The sequence below is a fragment of the Hemiscyllium ocellatum genome, chromosome 3 (assembly GCF_020745735.1).
Source record: "Hemiscyllium ocellatum isolate sHemOce1 chromosome 3, sHemOce1.pat.X.cur, whole genome shotgun sequence".
Classification (NCBI taxonomy): Eukaryota; Metazoa; Chordata; class Chondrichthyes; order Orectolobiformes; family Hemiscylliidae; genus Hemiscyllium; species Hemiscyllium ocellatum.
Window position 1 is genome coordinate 9,955,665 of NC_083403.1, and position 23,606 is coordinate 9,979,270.

General features: G+C 41.1%; 1 protein-coding gene across 2 annotated transcripts in view; it reads right to left on the bottom strand.

Moving 5' to 3' along the window:
- Window positions 1-4,012: 4,012 nt before the first annotated feature.
- Window positions 4,013-23,606, bottom strand: part of LOC132830459 (cullin-9) — a 193,471-nt gene continuing 173,877 nt past the window's right edge. For both annotated transcript variants that reach the window (XM_060848204.1, XM_060848195.1), the window contains exons 35-40: window positions 22,263-22,337; window positions 21,063-21,173; window positions 18,132-18,249; window positions 15,848-15,981; window positions 9,376-9,473; window positions 4,013-4,663 (exon numbers count right to left, since the gene is read on the bottom strand). In XM_060848204.1, the coding sequence (XP_060704187.1) occupies window positions 4,474-4,663; window positions 9,376-9,473; window positions 15,848-15,981; window positions 18,132-18,249; window positions 21,063-21,173; window positions 22,263-22,337 (726 nt within the window). In that variant the 3' untranslated portion in view covers window positions 4,013-4,473. The remainder of the gene's footprint in view (window positions 4,664-9,375; window positions 9,474-15,847; window positions 15,982-18,131; window positions 18,250-21,062; window positions 21,174-22,262; window positions 22,338-23,606) is intronic.

The following is a 23,606-nucleotide window of genomic DNA, read 5'->3' on the forward strand; positions in this document are numbered from 1 at the left end:
GGCTTATGTGAGGATGAGGTGTGAAGGCTCAGGGAGCTTGAGAGTTATAAGTTAGCCGGAAAAGAGCTAAACAGAGTACTTAGAGGAGCCAGGAGGGGACATGAGAAATTGTTAGCAGATAGGATCAAGGAAAGCCCTAAGGCCTTCTATAGGTATATCAGGAATAAAAGAATGACTAGAGTGAGATTAGGGCCAAAGACAGTAATGGAAAGTTGTATGTGGAATCTGAAGATATAGGGGGAATGCTTAATTTTCGTCAGTATTCACATGGGAAAAGGGCAATGTTAGTGAGAATACGGAGCTACAGGCTCTTAGATTAGATGGGATTGAGGTTGGCAACAAGGAAGTTTTTGCAATTTTGGAAGATGGACTCTCCCTCTTTATGGGCATTTAAACAGATATTGGATAGGCATATGGAGGATAGTGGGCTAGTGTAGGTTAGGTGGGCTTGGGTCGGCGCAACATCGAGGGCCAAAGGGCCTGTACTGCGCTGTATTTTTCTTATGTTCTATCTGAAAATAGATCAGACCCCCTGGGCCAGATGGGATTATCCTCTGATTTGCTGGGAACAGGGAGATCTTGGGTTTGGGTTTGATCTTTATGTCATCATTGTCAACAGGAATAGTGCCAGAATACTGGAGGGTAGCAATACTGTTTAAGGGGAGTTGAGACAAAGCTCGTAATTATAAGCCCGTGAGTCTTACTTCAGTTATGGGTAAGATGTTGGAAAAGATTGAGAGAGAATTTATAACTATCTGGAAAGGAATAATTTGATGAGAGATATTCAACATGGTGTTGTGAAGGTGACAACTCAGGTGCATGAAGGTAAAGTGGTTGACGTGATATACATGGACTTCAGTAAAGCGTTTGATAAGGTTCCACACGGTAGGCTATTGCACAAAATAAGGAGTTTCGGGACTGAAGATGATTTAGTGGATTGGATCAGAAATTGGCTAGCTAAAAGGTTGATGGGAAGTGTTCATCCTGGAGCTCAGTTATCACTAGTGTGCAGCAAGGACCTGTGTTGGGTCCACTGCTGTTGATCACTTTTATAAATGATCTGGGTGTGGGTGTAGAAGGATGGGTTAGTAAATTTGCAGATGACACTAAAGTAGGCAGAGTTGTGGCCAGTGCCGAAGGATGTTGTGGGTTACAGAGGGACATAGATAAGATGCAGAGCTGGGCAGAAAAGTGGCAAATGGAGTTTAATGTGGAAAAGTGTGAGGTAAGTCACATTGGAAGAAATAACAGGAATACAGAGCACTGGCCTAATGGTAAAATTTTTGGCAGTGCAGATGGACAGAGATCTGTGTCCTCGAACCACTTCTGTTTGTCAATTTGATAACTGACTTGGACACAGGCATAGGTAGATGGGTTGGTAAGTTTGCAGGTGACACTAAAGTCAGAATAATGGACAGCGTGGAAGGATATTGCAGGGGGACTTGGATGAACTGCAGAATTGGGCTGAGAGGTGGCAAATGGAGTTCAATGCAGCTAAATGTGAAGTGATTCACTTTGGGAATAATAATAGGAAGGCAGAATACTGAGTCAATGGAAAGTCTTGGTAGTGTGGATGTGCAGAGGGATCTTGGTGTCCTTGTACATAGATCCCTGAAAGTTGCCACCCAGGTTGATAGTGCTGTTAAGAAGGCATACAGTGTTAGATTTTATTGGTACAGATAGAGTTCCGAAGCTATGATGTCATGCTGCAACTGTACAAAATGCTAGTGCAGCCACACTTGGATTATTGTGTACAATTCTGGTCGCCCCATAATAGGAAGGGTGTGAAAGCATTGGAAAAGGTGCAGAGGAGATTTATCAGGATATTGCCTGATCTGGAGCGAAAGTCTTTTTAAAAAAAGAGGGACTTGGATCTGTTCTTATTGGAGAGAAGGTTAAAAGGGGATTTGATAGAGACATACTTGATGATCAGAGGATTAGATAGGGGGGACAATAGGATGATTGTCAGCTTGTACGAGGGGGCATAGCTACAAATTGAGGTGTGATAGATTTAAGACAAATGTCAAAGGTGGGTTCTTTACTCAGAGTGGTAAGGGCATGGAATGCCCTGCCTGCTAATGTAGTTAACTCAGTCACATTAGGGGCATTTAAACAGTCATTGGATAAGAACATGGATGATGATGGGATTGTGTAAGGGGATGGGCTTAGATGAGTTCACAGGTCGGCACAACAGCGAGGGCTGTATTGTTTTATGAACTGAGGCTGTTTTCGTTGGAGAGAAGAAAGAGATGACTTAATCGAGATGTATAAGGTAATCAGACAGTCTTTTTCCTCGATGGTGAAGGCTAATACGAGGGGACATAGATATCGTGGTAATTTCTTTACTCAGTGGAGGAGGGGCATGGAACGGCCTGCCTACAACAGTAGTAGACTCACTGATGTCGAGCATTTAAATGGGTATTGGACAGACATATCGATAATAATGAAACCGTGTAGGTTAGACGGATATCAGATTTAGATGCTTCCTTGATGCTGGTATCAGGGAGGTAATAGGCTCTCCTGGATTGATGCCTGTTGCTGTTACCCTCCCTCTGCAATCTTTGTGATCATGGCCTAATGAGCAAACATCTATTCACTTTTAACAATGTCAACAAACTGATGAAGAAAGTTCTACTGAAGCAGCCCATGGTGTTTTGCATCAAGAGATATAAATGGCTAATTGCCAATTTTCAGCCATGAATCTTAATATCTCAAGTGCCAGACAAAATGGTTGTAAAACTTTCAAAGGTAATGCTCACATCCTCAGAACACTAACCTATCTACCTTTCAATCCTTTATGGACTTCATTTTTCCTTTCATGTTATGTCCTTGCTGCTATCTCCTGACAAGTTAGTTTAAAACCTGATCAGCAACCAAGTTTGCATGTGGAGATATTTAAATGGAATAGCCATGTTCAAGAGACATGAAATGAAATAAAACCTCATTTTAAATGAGAATTTAATTGCCTATTATGGAGAATAAATGTGAGAAATTATTAGAAGTATAGCAGTGCTGTGGTTATGATAGTAGGCAATCAGTCCAGAGATTATAACTTCAAATTCCAAATTAGGAATGTCAAGAGTAAAAAGTTGCATTTAAACAATGACCACCAGACACCTTCATGGACTTTGTTTTTGAAGAGCAATTTCCTCTAAGGCAGGAAACACAACATGAAGCTGTTGGAACATCAATGTGACAATGTTTATGTGATTTTGATCAGGGGATAATTATTGAGTAGGACTTTGGGAAAACTCCCCTGCTTTTTTGGAAATTAACATCTTGTCTGAAAGATTAACAATGCAGCACTCCTTTAGTATTGGACTGGAGTGTCCATTAGTAACTGAATGTGAACTTTTCAGCTGATATTTGTCATCAGAAATGTTATTCCATTTTTCTCCTTCAGACAGACACATCCAATCATGTAGCATTCATGATAGAGTTAAATAGCCCAAGCTGCTTCACAGTGAATGGAGCAGACATTGAACATGAAATGGTATTGAGAGATGACTGAAATCTGGACACAAAACTTGGGAGAGAGATGAGGAAGTTAGGAAAAGAATTCCATTGTGGAAAGAGACAGAAATTCTGATTCAGAAGCATGAATCGGGGTAGAAATGGTTGTAGAAGTAGGTGGAATAAATCCAAAGAATTTTACACTGATTACAAAGAAACATCTTGTGGTGGAGGAGAACATGGGGGTTAGAGTGCAGAAGAATGGAATAGGATACTGGCAGCATACTGAGATAAGTTGGTGCAAGCATAGGGATCAACTATGAAAATGCAGGGAACTAAGACGGAATTATAAATGGTAAGATTGGCAGTGGACATTAGGTGATTTGTGACATTCAAGAAAATGGGTTGAGATTATTTTGAGATGGATCGTTGGACATCAAATAGAGAAATTTGGGATTTAATGGATTAAAAGCAGCTTCTTAAGATTTTATAAACAACATTTTCTCTTGATTTTGCTTTGCTAAATAAATTATTGGAAGGGAAGCAAAAACAAACCCAATTTTATACATTAGAAAGTGTTTTATTTGCGTAACTTGCATAACTATTTTGTCAGAAAGACAGAACATTATACATGAACAATAGAAGCTTTCTGCTAAGTGGAGGCTTCGATGTCCTTCATTTTTTTTTAAACTGAATTCAGCGAACATTTCCCATAAACAGCTCAGGAGTAGTTTATCAGTAGCTTTCTCCAGGGTGGGGTGGTGATGTTGTGTTAACAAAGTAAAAGGAAAAGATAAGTCTCTCCTCAGTTGTGTTGGTATTTTTGAAAGCTGAACATCAAAAAAAAAATTAAATCAATGTGAAGCCAGTTAACCAGAAGTGGCATAACAAAAAATGTCTACAGTTCTGCATTCTGTACGGACTAGGATATTTTCATTTGACTATTGTGAATTACATTTCTTTGAATTGTCCACTTATTCAGAATATATATATATGTATATATAAAAATCTCAACTCTCTTTAGTCATAAACATCGTCTTCCAGGTAAAAGAAATCTCTCTCTAGATTCTCTGATTCATCATCTGAAAAATCATCTTCATCGATATCTTCTTCCTCATCATATGTATCATGCCATTCCGGGACATATTCATCATCATCGTCATCATCATATTCTCCATCTTCTTCCTCAGTCTGACTGCCCGACTTCACTCTGACCAATCAAAATAAGGTGTTATTATTTTATATAGAGGACTTCTAGCACTGTGATAGCAATATCCTCAGTTTATACATAGAAGGAATAACAAAGGGAATGTTCAAAAGTCTCAGTCAAAAATTGTTCTTCCTACAGCTATCCTAGAACCAAGTACTTTATTAAAAACTTATTTGAATGGAGAAAAAAATAACATGAGTAGCATGCATAGGATGAATACTAGTAGGTACATTCTAATGGTAAGAATAGATTTGGTCATGAAAACCATGGGAATGATTCCTATCTCATTAGTTAAGATGATGGCAAATCATCTTTCAGATGAAAAATTAATTAACTTTCACCCATATTTGCTTTATTCTAATTGTTTACAGACTCCTTAAGATGTATGCTCGTAAATCTATAATTTTAATTACCACATTAACATACTAACTTTGCAAGATCAAATTTTCAGAGACCTAAGCACATTAACCAGGCTGTTCCAGGCAACTCCAATGCATTTCTGAGGGAGTGTGACACTGTCAAAGAGGGTCGAGTGAGATGCTAAACTGTGTAACCACCTAAATTGATATAAAGACCCCACAGAACTATTAACAGCAGGAGAGTTCTCCACTGTAGTTATCAGTGTTTATATCCCAAACAACAACACAAAAGAAATGAATTACATTTAGCTCCCATCAATAGCAATTAAGTAATTTTTTAGCAAATTGGCTGCAATATCTGTGGTGCTAGAAAAGGACAGCCAGTCAGGCAGCATCCAAGGAGCAGGAGTCGATGTTGAGCATAAGCTCTTTATCAGATGAAGAGCTTATTCCTGATGAAGGGCTTTTGCTCGAAACGTTGACTCGCCTGGTCCTTGGATGCTGCTTGACTGGTTGTGCTTTTTCTCAGCACACTTTTTGATTGATCTCCAGTATCTGCAACCCTCACTTTCTCCTAGCTGCAATATCTCCAACAGTGACAATAATTCAAAAATACAAGTGGGACTATATAAGACTTTTGCTGATTTGCCAAAAGCAGAACAGAATTCTGCAGAAAGCAGGGAAAGTGTTGATAAGCATGCATCATTGTTAGAACCTGGAAGATTTAGAGTCAGAGTCATACAGCATGGAAAGAGACCCTTCGGTCCAACTTGTCCATGCTAACCAAGTTTCCCAACCTACACTAGTTCCATTTGCCTGTGTTTGGCTCATATTTCTCTAAACCCTTCCTAATCATGTTGAGTGTGTGGTGCTGGAGAGTCAACGTTTCGGGCAAAAGGTCTGTCCAAATATCTTTTAAATACTGACCTGTACTTGCATCCAAAGACTTCCTCTGGCAGTTCATTCCACATACAAACCACCCTGTGAGAAAAAGTTGCCCCTCAGGTCCCTTTTAAATCTTTTTCCTCTCACCTTAAAAATATGGCCTCTAGCTTTAGAGCTACAGTGTGGAAACAGGCCCTTCAGCCCAACAAGTTCACACCGACCCTCCAAACAGTCACCCACCCAGACCCATTCCCCTATTCTATCATCTTATATCTACCCCCAACTAATGCCCCTAACCTACACATCCCTAAACACCTCTGGGTGATTTAGCATGGCCAATTCACCTAACCTGCACATCTTTGGACTGTGGGAGGAAATCGGAGCACTTGGAGGAAACTCACGCAGATACAGGGAGAATGTGCAAACTCCACACAGTCGCCAGAGGCTGGAATCAAACATGGGTCCATGGTGCTGTGAGGCAGCAGTGCTAACTACTGAGCCACCGTGCCACCCCAAACTTTGAACTCCCTTTTTCTAAGGAAAATACCTTTCTTATTCACCTTATCTACGTCCCTCATGATTTTATAAACCTCTAAAAGGTCACCCTCAACCTCCAGTGAAAAAAGTCCCAGCCTCTCCTTATAACTCAAACCCTCTAGTCCCAATAAAATCCTTGTAAATCTTTTCTGCATCCATTCAAGTTTAACAACAGCTCCAGAGTGGGGCCTTAGGTGGTCACCCACGCAGTGGTTGGTGTACCCAGACAGAACTCTGGCAACCTGCGAGCCCCAATGGCATTGGGCAGCAAAGTGGCAGCACCGAGACACGGCAATCAATAGATTGAGTCCAGTGCAGGACAGAGATCGAGCACTTGTGGGGAAAGCCCAACATGGATAGATTGCAGGCCCATGGCTAAAGGCAGACTGTAATTTGGAACTTACCTTATTTATTTTTCTACCTTATAAATATAAGATTTTGTACCTAGCTCCTCTTACCCAAGATGGTGCCATGAATGACACTAAACGTTTTGCTGTGCTCCTGGATCCCTGTACTTGAGTACATGCGACAATAAAATCTAATTGTAACACTTCTTATCGAAGGGCAACCAAAACTGAACGCTGCATTCCATAAGTGGTCTCAACAGTGTCCTGTACAGATGCAACAAGATGTCTCAACTCCTATACTCAGTATTCTGGCCAATGAAAGCAAGCGTGCCAAATGGTTTCTTCACCACCCTATCTACCTGCAATTCCACTTTCAAGGAACTATGCACTACACTCTGAGCTCCCTCTGTTTGACAACATGCCCCAGGGCCCTACCATTAAACTGTGCAAGTTCTGCCCTGGTTTGCCTTACCAAAATGCGACACCTCACATTTATCCAAACTAAATTTCATCTGCCAGTACTTGGCTCATTAGCATCTGATCAAGGTCCTGTTGTACTGGGATAACCTTATTCACTGTCTACCACACCTATCTTGTACATTTCCCTTTCTTTGCACATTCATTGCATTCTTGAATACCATTTCAAAATCCCATCACACTCTGAAAGATACTGAAGATGATTCCCCTTAAAACCCATGTCTTTCCTGATTTCTGACCTTATGATGGATAGAAGATTATTGATGAAGCAGCTTGAGATGATTAGACCCAGGACACTACGTTGAGAAACACCTGTGGAGCTAAGTGTCAATAATCACAACTACCTTCCTGTGTGTCAGGTACAACTCCAACCAGTGGAGAGTTTTCTTATGAAATTTATCAAAAATTAATGAAATGGTGAGTCATGCTTCAAGGGCCAAATAGTTTATTCATGATCCAAATTCATATGTCAGTCATATATTCCCCTGGATTCCCACTGGCTTTGATTTTGCTAGAGCTATTTGATCACATACTCTGTCGAATATTGCCTTGATGCCAAAGTCAATCACTCCCACTTCACCCCAAGAATTCAGCTGCTTGTTCACATTTGGACCAAGGCTGCCAAGAGGTTGAGAGCTCTCTGGTTCTATTGGAACCCAAACTGAACATTAATAAGTAGAGTAATGCTACTTGGTCGCGCTGTCAATGTGGCTTTCCTTCACTTTGATCAACAGCACACTGATGTGGCTGTATTGGCTGGGTTAGATTTGTCCTGCTTTTTGTATGCAGGACATACCTGGGCAATCTTCCATGTTGTTGAGTAGTTAGTATTGTAACTGTACTGGAACTGCTTGGCTAGGGTAGCAAGTTATAGAGCACAAGTCTTTAGTACTATTGCTGAGATGTTGACAGGCCTCATAGCCTTTTCAGTATCCAATGCTTTCAGCCATTTCCTGGTATCACATGGAGTGAACTGAATTGGCTGAAGATGGGAATCTGTAATGATGGGGATGTCTGGAGGAGTCTGACATGATTGAAGGCGATTGCAAAGATTTCAGCCTTGTCTTCCCCATTCTTGGGCACTGAGTAGTATTGTTCATCACCAGATGTGGCAGAAGTACAGAGATTTGATCTAATGCACTGGTTGTGGCTTCATATTGCTCTGTTTACAGCAATTCATCAGTTTTTGGCAACTTCTGTCTTTTACTGTATCTAGTGCCTATTTGAATGCTCAGATGCCTGTCCAGTGTAGCCTAACCCTATTTTTGATTCAGAATGCATTGTACTGGTCTGCGAAAGAAAAACAGGATTCAAATAAGTAGCAGCTCAGAAAGAGAGGAGATCAATAATGGGAGAGATGCAAAGCTAAAAAAAAAGTTTTAGACAGAGTGAGAGAGAAACGGTGCAGTATGTATCCTAAGTGGCCACAGGGGCTTACATTTATTGGCTAAAATGGAGACCTCATTCAAAGGGAAGAGATAGACACAATATCAGGGAAATTAGGGAAGTTGGTAAGTAGGGGTGATAGTATTGGTCAAGGATATTACAGAGTATCAGAAGAGATGTAGTGATTGAGGATTTTGAGTTAACATTAATTGGATACCAATTAACAACAAAAGAACTAATATTCTCTAAATTATAAATCACTGGCTCAGAAAAGCAAGGGCTGGACTGAGGATAAAGAGTAACAGCTTTAACGCAGGTCCACAGTGCAGCATCAGGACAGTTTACATTCAATTGACTACATCTGTATCAGTAATGGTAACCATCACTAGCACAAACCAAATGTGATACATTTATGCCCCTTTGGAAAATAAATCTGCTGTTCAAGTGAGTCAATGGTCACCAGGATTAAGATGGGAAAGTAAAGTGACCATGACTTAACTGAATAGTTGACCAGACTCAGGAGCCAAATAACAACCACTGTTGCTAATAAACATTTTTTTTTCATAATTTGCCCAATCTGGCCTCTATGCAATTCATACCACAGTCCATCACTTTCCCAGTATCGATCCCACTTCACCACAGTCTCTGACCCAGTCTTTGCCCCATAACACCATGGTCTATATTCACATGCTGAATTGCGGCCTATGGCGCAGGGACTTACTCTTTGGTGGAATCAGACGGTACTGTGTTTGAAAGATCTGTGGACTGAACTTCATTTTGATCGATTCCCTGCTTTGGCTGAAACCCCACTCGGAAATCCTGAAATAGCAAAGTTTGTTAATTATTTAATGTGTATCTTGGTAATATTTCCATCAACATCTCTGACAAAACTATATTATAACAACCTTCTGATCTTTAGATATTAAGGCTTTTATCATTTGTAGGTAATCTTGGTGGTTTTTAGTTAAAGAAAAATTCAGACTGAAACTGAAATAGTTAAAGGAAACTACCTTAAAGTCAAGGTGCAAAGATAGCAACTTATAGAAACAAAAGGTGTGTTCAAAATCTGATTAAGGAAAGAGACTGAACCGACTATTGTTTGAATATTAAGATCAATTGTGTACAAAAGACCTTGAAACATAGAAGCAGAGGTAGGCCATTCAGACCAGGTCTGTTCCGCCACTGAATGAGATCATGGCTGGCCTGATATTCCTCAACTCCACTTGCTGCCTTATCCCCAGAACCCTTGATTCCCTTCCTGATTTAAAACCTGTCTATCTTAACCTCGGACATATTTAACAACACAACCTCAACATCCCTCTGTGGTAAAAAATACTAAAGATTCACCACCCACACAGAATAAATTCCTCCTCCTCTCTATCTCAGTTGATGACCCCTCATTCTGAAATTACGATTTCTGGTCCTAGACTCAGCCATTTGGGGAAAAGCCATTTCCCTATGTGCCCTGTCAAATTCCCAACAAATTTTGTATGTTTCAATAAGGTTGCCTCATTTTTCTAAATTCCAATAAGTTAAAATCCAACCTGTTCGATCCGTCATAAAACAGACCTTCCACACCTGGGATCAGCCTAGTGAACCCTCTCTGGTCTGCCTCCAACCTCAGGACATTTTCTTTTAAGGTAAGAGACTGAAAACTGTTCACAGTATTCCAGGTGTAGACCAACTAATGCCTTGTTTAGTTTTAGCAAAACCTTCCTACTTTTATACTCTATCCCTTTTGGAATCAAGACCAGCATTTCATTTGCCTTCCCTATTACCCAGTGAACTTTGAAGCTAGCTTTTTGTGACATGTGCAAGGACTCCCAAATTGCTCTTTGTGGTACTTTTCTACAGTCCTTCTCCATTTAAATAATCTTTCGTTTCTCTATTTAACCAATTAAGCTAAAGACTATGCCAACCAAGGGTGACAGAATTGAACTTCTCTCTCAGCTTTGCATCAGGGTTCCAAGTATTGACTGCCACTGGCAAAATTCACTGCTACACAGAGTCGAGAGTGGTCCACACAATGGGGGAAAAGAAATGAAAGGAAGCACTGGACAGGATCCCAAATACACTTAGAGGGGGAAGGTCTTGAATCTGAGTTGGAGGGTAAAAATTTGTCAGCATATTGCCCACTAAATGGCAATATCCAGAAGTGGACACATCTTACATGAAAATGAAGTGAATTGGATTGGATAGAAGTAGGATATTGCCTCTTTTGGAACTGTTCAGTTAAAATTAATCCAATGTAATAAATAAAGTGAATTAAAGATTATATGCTTTTTACATCAAAATAGGGTGCAAATATGCAAAAGGGAAATTATTTGGGTGGAACTAAGAAATAAGAATGGGATGATCACCTTATTGGGATTGTATTATAGCCCACTAATAGTCAGAGGGAAATTGAGAAACAAACTTGTAAGGAAATCTCAGTTATCTGTAAGAATAACAGGGTAGTCATGGTAGGGGATTTTAACTTACCAAACATAGACTGGGATTGCCATAGCGTTAAGGGTTTAGATGGAGATGAATTTGTTAAGTGTGTACAAGACAATTGTCTAATGATTCAATATGTGGATATACCTACTAGAGAAGGTGCAAAACTTGACCTACTCTTGGGAAATAAGGCAGGACAGGTGACTGAGGTGTCAGCACTTTAGGGCCAGCCAGCATAATTCTATTAATTGTAAAATAGTGGTGGCAAAGGATAGACCAGATCTTAAAGTTGAAGTTCTATACTGGAGAAAGCCAATTTTGGCAATATCAGACAAGAACTTTCAAAAACTGGGAGTAGATGTTCGCAGGTAATGGGATGGTTGGAAAATGGGAAGCCTTCAGAAATGAGATAACGAGAATCCAGAGAAAGTATATTCCTGTTAGGATGAAAGGAAAGCTTGGTAGGTACAGGGAATGCTGGATGACTAAAGAAATTGAGTGTTTGGTTAAGAAAGAGAAGGAAGCATATGTCAGGTATAGACAGGATAGATCGAGTGAATCCTTAGGAGAGTATAAAGAAAGTAAGAGTATACTTAAGAGGGAAATCAGGAGGGCATAAAAAGAGGATGTGAGATAGTTTTGGCAAATAGAGTTAAGGAGAATCCAAAGGGTTTTTACAAATATATTAAGGACAAAAAAGTAACTAGGGAGAGAATAGGGCCCCTCAAAGATCAGCAAAGCAGCCTGTGTGTGAAATCACAGAAAATGGGGGAAGATACTAAATGAGTATTTTGCATCAGTATTTACTGTGGAAAAGGACTTGGAAGATAGAATGTAGGGAAATAGATGGTTATATCTTGAAAAATGTCCATATTGAAGAGGAGGCAACGCTGGATGTCTTGAAATGCATAAAAGTGAATAAATCCCCAGGACCCGATCTGGTGTACCTTAGAACTCTGTGGGAAGCTATAGAGGTGGTTGCTTGGCCACTTACTAAGATGTCTGTATCATCGATGGTCACAGGTGAGGTGCCGAAAGACTGGAGGTTGGCTAATGTGGTGCCACTGTTTAAGAAATGTGGTAAGGACGGGCCAGGGAACTGTAGACCAGTAAGTCTGATGTCGGTGATGGGCAAGTTGTTGGAGGGAATCCTGAGGGACAAGCAAGAACTGATTAAGGATAGTCAACATGGCTTTATGGGTGGGAAATCATATTACACACACTTGATTGAGTTTTTTGAAGTAACAAAGAGGATTGATGAGGGCAGAGTGGTAGATGTTACCTATATGCACTTCAGTAAGGCGTTCGACAAGGTTCCCAATGGGAGACTGGTCAGCAAAGGTAGATCCCATGGAATACAGGGAGAACTCGCCATTTGGATACAGAACTGGCTCAAAGATAGAAGACAGAGGGAGGTGGTGAAGGGCTGTTTTTCAGACTGGAGGCCTGTGACCAGTGGAATGCCACAAGGATCAGAACTGGTTAAACTACTTTGCATCATTTACATAAATGATTTCAATGCAAGAGGTACAGTTAGTAAGTTTGCAGATGACACCAAAATTGGAGGTGTAGTGGACAGCGAAGAGGGTTACCTCAGATTACAACAGGATCTGGACCAGATGAGCCAATGGGCTGAAAAGTGGCAGATGGAGTTTAATTCAGATAAATGCGAGGTGCTGCATTTTGGGAAAGCAAATCTTAGCAGGACTTATACACTTAATGGTAAGGTCCTAGGGAGTGCTGCTGGACAAAAAGACCTTGGAGTGGAGGTTCATAGCTCCTTGAAAGTGGAGTCGCAGGTAGATAGGGTAGTGAAGGTGGTGTTTGGTATACTTTCTTTTATTGGTCAGAGTATTGAGTACAGGATTTGGGAGGTCATGTTATGGCTGTACAGGATATTGGTTAGGCTAATTAGATTAGATTACTTACAGTGTGGAAACAGGCCCTTCGGCCCAACAAGTCCACACCGACCCGCCGAAGCGCAACCCACCCATACCCCTACATTTACCCCTTACCTAACACTACGGGCAATTTAGCATGGCCAATTCACCTGACCCGCACATCTTTGGACTGTGGGAGGAAACCGGAGCACCCGGAGGAAACCCACACAGACACGGGGAGAACGTGCAAACTCCACACAGTCAGTCGCCTGTTGAATGTTGAAATGCTACATGCAATTCTGGTCTCCTTCCTATCAGAAAGATGTTGTGAAACTTGAAATGGTTCAGAAAAGATTTACAAGGATGTTGCCAGGGTTGGATGATTTGAGTTATAGAGAGGGGCTGAACAGGCTGGGGCTGTTTTCCCTGGAGCGTTGGAGGCTGAGGGGTGACCTTAGAGGTTTACAAAATTATGAGGGGCATGAATAGGATAAATAGACAAAGTCTTTTCCCTGGGGTGGGTGAGTCTAGAAGTAGAGGGTATAGGTTTAGGGTGAGAGGGGAAAGATATAAAAGAGACCTAAGGGGCATGATTTTCACGCAGAGGGTGGTATGTGTATGGAATGAGCTGCCAGAGGAAGTGGTGGAGACTAGTACAATTGTAACATTTAAAAGTCATTTGGATGGGTATATGGGTTTGGAGGGATATGGGCCGGGTGCTGGCAGGTGGGACTACACTACAACAGTTCTGTACCAGTTTCTAACTAAAAATTATTGGATAGAGAAAAGAACATCAGCGCCTCAGCCAATACTGTATTCACCTGCATGTAACTATCAGTTTCAGTGCAGTGAGATTGTGAAATGGAAATGCTGTCTCTGCTGCAATTCCTTCTAGCACAGGAAGCAGGCCTGGCACCTATGAATCAAAGACAACTGATTCGCAGCCTCAGCACTGGGCTCCAGTCCAATTAACATACAGCCCTTTCTGAGGACAGTGAGAAATTTAATATCCCAATCTGTCAGTTGAATTATTCTACATTTAAGTTAATCTTTCTGATCATGGTGACTTATGCCAGACAATATACAATATACATCAAGGGCGACCCTCAAGTTGCTGCATTGAGTTTTTGTATCCATTCATGGGATGAGGGCATTGCTGGTTAGATCAGCATTTACTGTCCATCCCCAATTGCCCAAAAGCACATTAGTGAACCAGATGGGTTTTCTTCAGCCCAACAATCAACAATGGATTCACAGTCATCATCAGACTCTCAATTCCTTAATGAATTCAAATTCTATTATCTGCCATGGCAGGAGTTGAACGTGGGTCATCAGAACATAACCCAGGCATCTGGATTAAGAGCCCAGCGATAATACCATCAAGTCCCCCTAATGATCCCAGGCAGATGAATAATGGCAGAACATATCTGGTCATGGGAAACATCACCTCTCCCAATGGCACATGCACTTTACAGCACATTGCTAGGGAGTGATCAAGAGGAGAATGCAAATAGTTTATTCTTCTCTCTTACCTTGGGTTGGAGAAGCCTATTAGACATTATCTTCCTGTGGCTACTGAGGTCATACAGAACTCAGCTCAAAATACAGCGGTTTATGGGACTCATACTGGTAAATACAATGGCATACAGAAGCAGCAGCTCCTTGGGTAAGCTACAGAACTTGTACACAGTCACAGGAAGGATCCCCAGAGAGGCTAAACGTTTTCTCTTGAAAACATTAATTACAAGCAAAGGATTTTAAAGTAAAGGCAAATGAATTTTGGTTGATGTGTGAAGGAAAATGTTTTCTTAAAGGCAAAGGTCCAAAGGCCACCTGGAAACATGACCTAAATACATCATTTTCGAGGAAGCATGCGATTCATTACGTAGCAGGATAACAGCGGCATCATTGAGTCATAAAGATGTACAGCATGGAAAGAGACCCCATCGGCAACTCGTACATGCCGACAGAAGTTCTAACCTAATCTTGTCCCATTTGCCAGCACTCGGCCAATATCCTTCCAAATCTTTCATATTCATTTACCCATCTAGATGCCTTTTAAATGCTGTAATTATACTAGCCTCCACCATTTCCTATGGCAGCTCATTCTATACACTCACCACCCTCTGCGTGAAAAAGTTGCCCTTCAAGTCCCTTTTATATCTTTCCCTTCTCACCCTGAACCTATGCCCTCTATTTCTGGACTCCCCCACTTCAAGAAAAAGACCTTGTCTCTTTACCTCATGATTTTACAAACTTTCATAAAGGTCACCCCTCAGCTTCCAACAGTCCAAGGAAAAAAGCCCCAGCCTATTCAGCCTCTTTATAGCTCAAATCCTCCAATCCTAGCAACATCCTTGTAATTTTTTTTTCCCTGAACCCTTTCAAGTTTCACAACATCCTTCCTATAGGAGGGAGACCAGAATTGCACACAACGTGACATCCCAACTCCAAAACTCAACTCTCTGATCAATAAAGGAAAGTCCATCAATTGATGAAATATACTGCTGAGTTTCCAACAGAGAAAACCAACTAGAGGCACCTTGTTTATCTTTGATTTCAATTCAGAAGAATCAAGTTTTCCATTTGGGAGAACAGATTTTACCTGAGCAGTAAGTGAAGTTTCTAAGCTGCAAGAATTTGTACCAAAGCTTGCAAGCCATCAGAAAGAACAAAGAACAGTACAGCACAGGAACTGGCACTTTGCCCCACCAAGACTACACTGAAGCATGATGCTTTTCTAAACTAAAACCTTTTGTCTCTACTTGGTTCATATCCCTCTATTCCCTGTCTATTCGTGTATCTGTCACAATGCCTCTTAAATGAAGCTTTTAGTCTGCCTCCATCACCTTCTCTCTCCCTTGCTTTATGAATTACCTGAGTAGAGTGCTGGAGGATGGCGAGCAGCCGTTCCTGTATCCTGCGAATCAGTTCCAGACCCGTGTTCAAGTGTTCTGGTTTGAGCAGGCGAATGCAGGAGGCCAGGTCTACACACTGTAGGAGCGTCTCCTCTGAGAACAGTAAGATAATACTTAAGTACAGATACCTCTCACTCTTTTAGTAACAAGCCCTAGCACAGTCAAACATGCCAAGGTGCTTCCCAGGCTTTGCTGGAGGTAAAGTCTGACAATGAGCTAAGCTAATATTAGCACAAATATTAGCACGTTTTGAGATAGGTTTACAGGTTCCCACAGCATGAAAGAGGAAGAGGTTCAGGGGAAGGAATTCCAGAGCAGAGAGCCCATGCAGTGGATACACAGTCACCAACGGTGAAACTTGCAGTCAGGGATATGCTAATTCCCTAAAATAGGAGAAATGTCAGACAATAACATAAGAAACAGGAGGAAAAGGCCATATGGCCTGATGAGCATGTGCCAACATTCAGTCATTTCATGTGTCTACATGAACTCCACTTGCCTGCCCTATTTACCATGTAAGAGGGATGTGGATCTGATGGGTATGGGAAGGACAGAGGTCATGGATGGATTTAAACATAGCATTGAGAACCTCCCCTCAGTATAGTTAGCAGGAATATCAACTGAAGGGAAAAAATAACATTAATGCTGTATGAGGAGACTGCTGACTAGTTGGTAAGTAAACTCAGAAAGAAAGATAGGAATGACAGCTTGCGGCTGAAATCGGGCAGAGTCATCCTACAGGATTACAGCTATCCTCATCAGATCACTCCTTTACACACAAACTCAGAAAAGGTTCAAATACCATCATTTTTGATTTTGAAAAATGCCCAGTCTACCCCAGATTACTCTGGAAAGTATGAGCTACAAACAAGCCGAGCAGTTTCATGTTGCTGCTGTAAATAACAATGCAAATGGTAGCTGCAATCAGGTCAAAAAATGCTCTGCCTTTCACAAAAAGGAGTTATTTCAGTGCTGGTGCAATACCAGGCACGCAAATGGTATGTCCCAAAGACCAGTGGATCATATCAAATGGCTTATTTAATTAGCCATTTGCACCACAGTGTCCAACATTAGTTGTTATTTGCTTTTGGGTCACATTTGCTGAGTAATTCCAAATGTATGAAGAATTATGCTGACGACAAATTTAGGATTACCAGTACTGAAGGCTGCTTTTATTAATGCATAGCTCCCTATACTTTGTAGATAGAAATAATTCTACAGTGGTCATGCACTCTGCCTGTTTCAACTCAGCAAATTAAATGGCAGCCATTCGCTGACTCATTTCTCGTGGCAATGATTCAACAATCAGAGTCAACATGCCTGGTTTTAAAAGTGAGTCATAACCTAGCAGTTAAATGTCAATCATCATTAACAGGTCCATTCACCTTTACAGTGCATCTACCAGAATCCACTTGCTAACCAAAAACAAAAGTTGCTGGAAAAGCTTAGCAAGTCTGGCAACATCTAAGAGGAGAAATCAGGTCCAGTGACCCTCCCTCAGAACTGCTAACCAATCAGCTCTGTCCTCTCATACAGCATGTTTTTTTTCCCCCTTTATTGGTCCACCCCTAATGAGTGCAATACAATAAACTTCTACAAAACAATATTCAAGTTCTGTTAAACCAAACAACCATGTAATGATAAAGCATTATGTAAAATTATATGTAAGCTTGCAACCTGCAAAAAAAAAGCCCATTTGACTGGTCTGTGTGTAAGCTTCTGAATGGTCTATTTTGACTCTTTCTGAAGTTCCCAACATATGCAGAGAATATTTATTTTCCCATTTAATAAGAACGTTTGTTTTAGGAAAACAATGGTAACTCTGACTTAGAATTGGAACTATTTCTGTTCTGGAAGAGTGTGCATAATTTATTGAGGTAAATAGGGAAGGATTTTTTTTCTGTATAGTCAACGAAAGCGATTGTGAAATTAAAATTGGTACAGGTAAGGGCACTAATTTGACAACTTGAACGATGGGATTCTGCGACACTAGTTCAGGCCAAAGTCTTTTAAGGGAAGACAGAGAATATATGACAAAAATGTGAAGCTGAGGGGAAAGAATAGTGGAATCAATTGTAGGCCACTTGCATTAAGATGTCATGCAGACATAATAGACCAAATGCCCCCCTTCTGTACTTAAAACATCTACAGTTTACAGAGCAATGAAAAACCCAAGCATATTTTTGAAAAACCTTTATAATTTAGTTGAAACTTACAGCTTAAATGCATTAACTGGGACTTACCTAAAAGAATCTGGAGGGCATTGGTGTGCAATTCCAAATTTTCTGTCTGTTGTTCCATTATATCCATTTTTTCAGTGTCCTGATTATAGTAACTGTACACACATGAATAGGCCAATACCTGATAAAAACCAAACAGTGTTGACACAAGGGAAGTACAATGAGGGAAACATACATACATATAGTCTTATTAAAATCCTCATTGATGTTCCTTTAACTATCACTATATATAATCTCATACAGATCTTACTTCAGAGCTATAGATTTAAATCAGGGTAAATTCCCATCTATTCTTGTAACAATCAGATCCAGATTAAGACAAAGCACTATGAGAAAAGTATCATCAAAAAGATCTTGTGGCCATACAGTTCAAATCATCAACTTGTGGGGGAACAGGTTGGTCCTAGGACCAAATAACAGCTGCAAATACCTCAACAAAAAGCTTTGCTTTTAGTGATGGGAATAGTTAATACTCACAAAGGAACCATTCCGGTAAGTCTGTCAGGAATGTCTCTCAGGTATCTCTTCTGCTCCGTAGCACACTTTCACATGTTTCATGTCTGGAGTGAGTGTTTAAATGGTACTGACAGGATGGGAGGATTTTCTCACACTGCTCTCAGCAGCACGTTACAGGACAGGGCAGGCCTGACAGAAGGTGTCATCAACAGTGCTATCAAACAGCACCTGCTCAGCAATAACCTGCTCAGTGACACCCAGGTTGGATTCCGCCAGGGCCACTCAGCTCTGGACTTCATTATAGCCTCATTCAAACATTGACAAAAGAGCTGCATTCCAGAGGGGAGGTGAAAGGCCACCTTTCAAGGCCACATTTGACCGAGTGTGGCATCAAGCAGCGCTAGCAAAACTGGTGTAAATGTGAATCAGGCAGAACTCCCTATTGGTTACAGACACACTTGGCACATAGAAGATGGTAGTGGATGTTGGAGGTCAGTCATCCCAGCTTCAGGAAAATGCTGCAGGAGTCCCTCAGGGTAGTGTCCTAAGCCCAGCTGTCTTCAGCTGCTTCACCAATAACCTTCCCTCCACCATAAGGTCAGAAGTGGGGATGATCGCCAATGATTGCAGTGTTCAGTCCATGTTCAAATACAGCAAAACTTGGATAATGCCTAATTTCAGAATGACAACTGGCAAAGTAACACACATGCCACACAAATGTGATGCCTTCTATAATGAGAGATTGCAAATATCACCCCTTGACATTCACCAATGTTCTCTTCACTGAAACCCCCTTTATCAACATCCTGAGGCATACTGTTAACCTGAAACTGAACTAGACTAACCAAGTAAAAACAGGCTACAATAGTAAGTCAGACGCTCGGAATCTTGCAGCAAGTAATTGAGCTCCTGGCTCCCGCCAAGCTTGTTCACCATCTACAAAATGCATATCAAGGGGATGATGGAATATTCTCTCCTTGCAGTTTCAACATCACAAGCAGCTTGACACCAGCCCAATTGACTAGCACCATATCCACAAACCTTCAGTCTTTTATCGATGTTTAGTAGCAAAAGTATACCATTTGTGAGATTGCACTGCAGAAATTCAAAAGATCCTCACACAACATACTTCAAACCCATGTCCAATTCCATCTAAAAGGATAAGGGCAGCAGATACATGGGAACACTGCCCCATGTTCCCCAAGTTCCTCTCCAAGCCACACACCATCCTGACACGGAAGTGTATCAAGTGAAAGAATGTGGGAAATGAAGATTTAGAAGCAAACCACACAAGCCATCTCAAAACATGTAACCAGAAACAACCGACCCACCTTCCTCGCCTTTCCAAAACATGTAACCAGGAACAGCCGACCCACCTTCCTCCCCTTTCCAAAACATGTAACCAGGAACAGCCGACCCACCTTCCGCGCCTTTCCAAAACACGTAACCAGGAACAACCGACCCACCTTCCTCGCCTTTCCAAAACCCCGCAATACAGTGTCTTTTTTGTGCGTGCGCACATTTGCATGTACACGAGTAGGGGGAGTTTTATAAGGAATTCACGTTTTAATTTATACAGTTATATGCTGATGAGTCAGAGTTGTTTATCTGTAGCTAGAATTGACTGACTTTGTAATAAACAGTCATTCTTGTTAAATACAGAAAGCAGGACCAGCCTTCGGTCAACCTGGGCCTTAAAAACAAGGAAATTGTGGAAATCTGCATATGTTGACTTTTGCAATGACTCCAAGAAAAATGATTTGAGCTTAATTTCCAGCCCACCACCGCACTGAGGCAAAATAAGGAGAAAAATCAAACAAACTAATCCTCAATCAGGGACGATATAGAACAATTCATTTCACATCAAGCTCAGAGACAGATTCATTTGCTACAAACCCCTCATCAGTTTCTTTACTGTAATTTCCCTTCTGATGATGTGTGAACTTCGATCCCAGTCCTGAACCATTGCACAGAACCGATCCATGGTCCTGGCTGGGAAACAGTATCAGGTCCCGGTCTCCTGGAGGGGATATAATCCAGGTCCTGGTCCCCAGGAGGTATGTAGTTTCCCATTCCTGGTCTCGTGGGGGAGGGAGGAGTTGTAAGATTCCTGGCACACACAGCAAGGGTTCACTGGATAACAATATAAAGCAAACTTCCTGCTCAAATGTTTCTATCTTTAGTCATGATGCAGGAGCTAAATGTCAACTACCGAGCAACAATCTTGGGGAGATCAAATTCAGCTTACAACATGTTTCACCAAATCATTGACCACCAATTAACTGCATCTCAGTCACAATGAGATTCACCTGTTTGGTAAGAAATGCTAAGAGCCAGAATACACTGCTGTATTATTTCATGCTGTTTGTCAGTGACCATCTATTGACTCAGCAACTCAAGGCCAATATTCACTAACTCTTCATTAAGCTGTGGAACAAGGCTGGCAGTTAGTCTAAGAGCTATACACTGTGCTCTCACCTTTCTTGCTTGAGCAAGCATTTTACAGGCATCAATAACAAATGTTAGTGACTTCATTTGTAAGGCTTCATTTATTGCAGATACTTTTGCTTCCAAATTAATGGCAAAGTCCTGTAGGAAACAAAAACATGATTTTAAGATGTTGACTAGAGAGAATCTCCTACTAACTTCCTTTGAATTGTTAACAATCTCTGACTACAATGGCAGAATAATTCATTGCCTTCTATAGACACGATCAGGTTCAAAGCAGATGAGCATGCTGACCAGTCAGTGTCCTGCTAACATGAAATAATCAAGAATACGAGTTTGTTCTCCCCCAAACTCCAATCATGACTTTGACCCTTATTCTCAAAACTCAACAAGTGATTCCCCCATTAATCTGTACCACCCCTCCACTGTCTGTTTTGCTTCTTATCAAAATATTTTAAATACCCAGATTGTATCATGTCTCAACCTGCTAAACTCATGAAATAGAGCACAAATTTTAGCCAAATCATCCTCACGTTTAACCTACTTAAAACCCGGTTTTGCAACGGGGAATATACAATGGAAAATTTATTTCACATGGTGCTGTTCTCAGGTCTGAACTCTCGATACTGTATAGCATCATTTTGCACTTCTCTCTTCTAGTCCCACTGAGTGATAACGGTCAACATTCTATTTGCCACCAGACCAATTTCATGAAATGACCACTGTTCTCTTTCATAGGGCATAAGCATCACTTTCAAAGCCAGGGGTTTTGCACCTATCCTTAATTACCCTCGAACTGCATTGCTTCCTGCAGCATTTTAGCTGAAGTCACAGAAAGAGCAGACTGGACAAGGACTGCAAGTTCCCTTACTGGAGGTGCATCAATACCCTGGCTCTTACACCAATAATCAATGGTAGTTTTAGGGCTACTATAACAAAGGTTGATTTTTAATTCCTTTATAAATTGATTTAAAATTCCACCAACTGGCTTGGTGGGATTTGAACCCAACTCCTCAAAGTATTAACTTGAGCATCTGGATGTTCAGTGTTATTAATACGACACCATCGTCTCCAGTGTAACCTGAACAAGGTGCCTCAGATGAACATGAGAAGTAAACCTTCAAAAATACAGGCATGTTAACCTCCTCATTTACAGTTTCCCATTTTCACAGAGAATTTTAGTCTGGAGTTAGTAATGTTGGATGCTGTACACAAGCTCCATCAGCTCACCCTGGCCTGGTGGTGAAAAGTGCACCGCTCATTATAATCATGAAACCGCTTCTCTTGCCGTGCTGCCTTGCTGACCTGCACAAAGACACAGTTTGTTAATATTTACAAGTTCATTTAAAAACACTTCATGTTGAAATGTGCATGACAGACCAGAGGAACAACGGGGGAACTACAACTCTTCTGAGTGATCAGATCATTCCTCCTCCTTTCAATATAATTGCCAGGTTTCAAACTGCTGAGACTGCGATCATCTCATCCCTTCTCTGTTTACATCATTGTACAAACTTCCCACCAAAGGAAAGGGGCAAAGTCCTGCGACCTGGCTTTCTCAACCAAAGGAGGTAGCTACACAAGTTTGACAGACTGATTCCTATTCTTATTCTCATGAAGAGAGGATGAAACCCAGAAATAAATGTGGCTGTTGGAGTGAAGGAAGTCTTCAAGAGCCCCAGTAGAATCAAGAATTCACCAGTTTAGAACTATGTATAGTCATGACTAACAGACTGAGAAACAGCACATTAAGGGGATACAACACCCCCAAAAACTCTCCAGCTTTCTTCTATAAATGCTTACTCTTAATGTCTCAGTCGGTCAGTACATTATGTAGCATGGTTCCACGTGAAGGAATAAGCAGCCAGCAGATTCAAATCACTTACTTCTATCGAGTTGGTTAATATAAGGCCAAAGTTGCAGAGCAGCTTTGATGGGAATTATAGTGGATCATGGCTAGACAAACACCAGTCAGCATTCCATTTCCAAATACTCTTTAACATTTGTTCAAGGGAGTTGGGTATCACTGGTTAGGCCAGTATTTGAAGTTCATTCCTAAATGCCCAGAGGGAAGTTAAGAGACAAGTGTATTGCTGTAGGTCTTGAGTCAGAGGCCAGACCAGATAAGCATGGCACGTGTCCTTTCCTAAACCAGATGGGTTTTACAACAATCAGTGTTACATAGTGGCCATTAGGGAGATTTTTGATTTATAATTGCAGATTTTCATTGAATTCAAACTCCATCATTTGCCATGATCAAGTTTGAAGCCAGAACATTAGTGCGGGGTTCTGGATTACTGTCCAGTGATCACTATATCTCTGGATCACTGAATAATTCACAGACAGGAAGCCATTCCACAGATAAACAACAGATCGGAGAATGATTGGTGCACCTTCTAATGGGAGGAGGAGAAAGGTACAGGTGAAATAGATAAATCATAAACAGCTTAAATTTGCACATTAGGTGCAGGATCATGGAAGACGCCTTGAAAGCTCATTCAAACATCTGATGTTTAGTACCATGATATTCAAAAATGCACTTACAGCAATCCCCAATCATCCCACCCCTCCAAA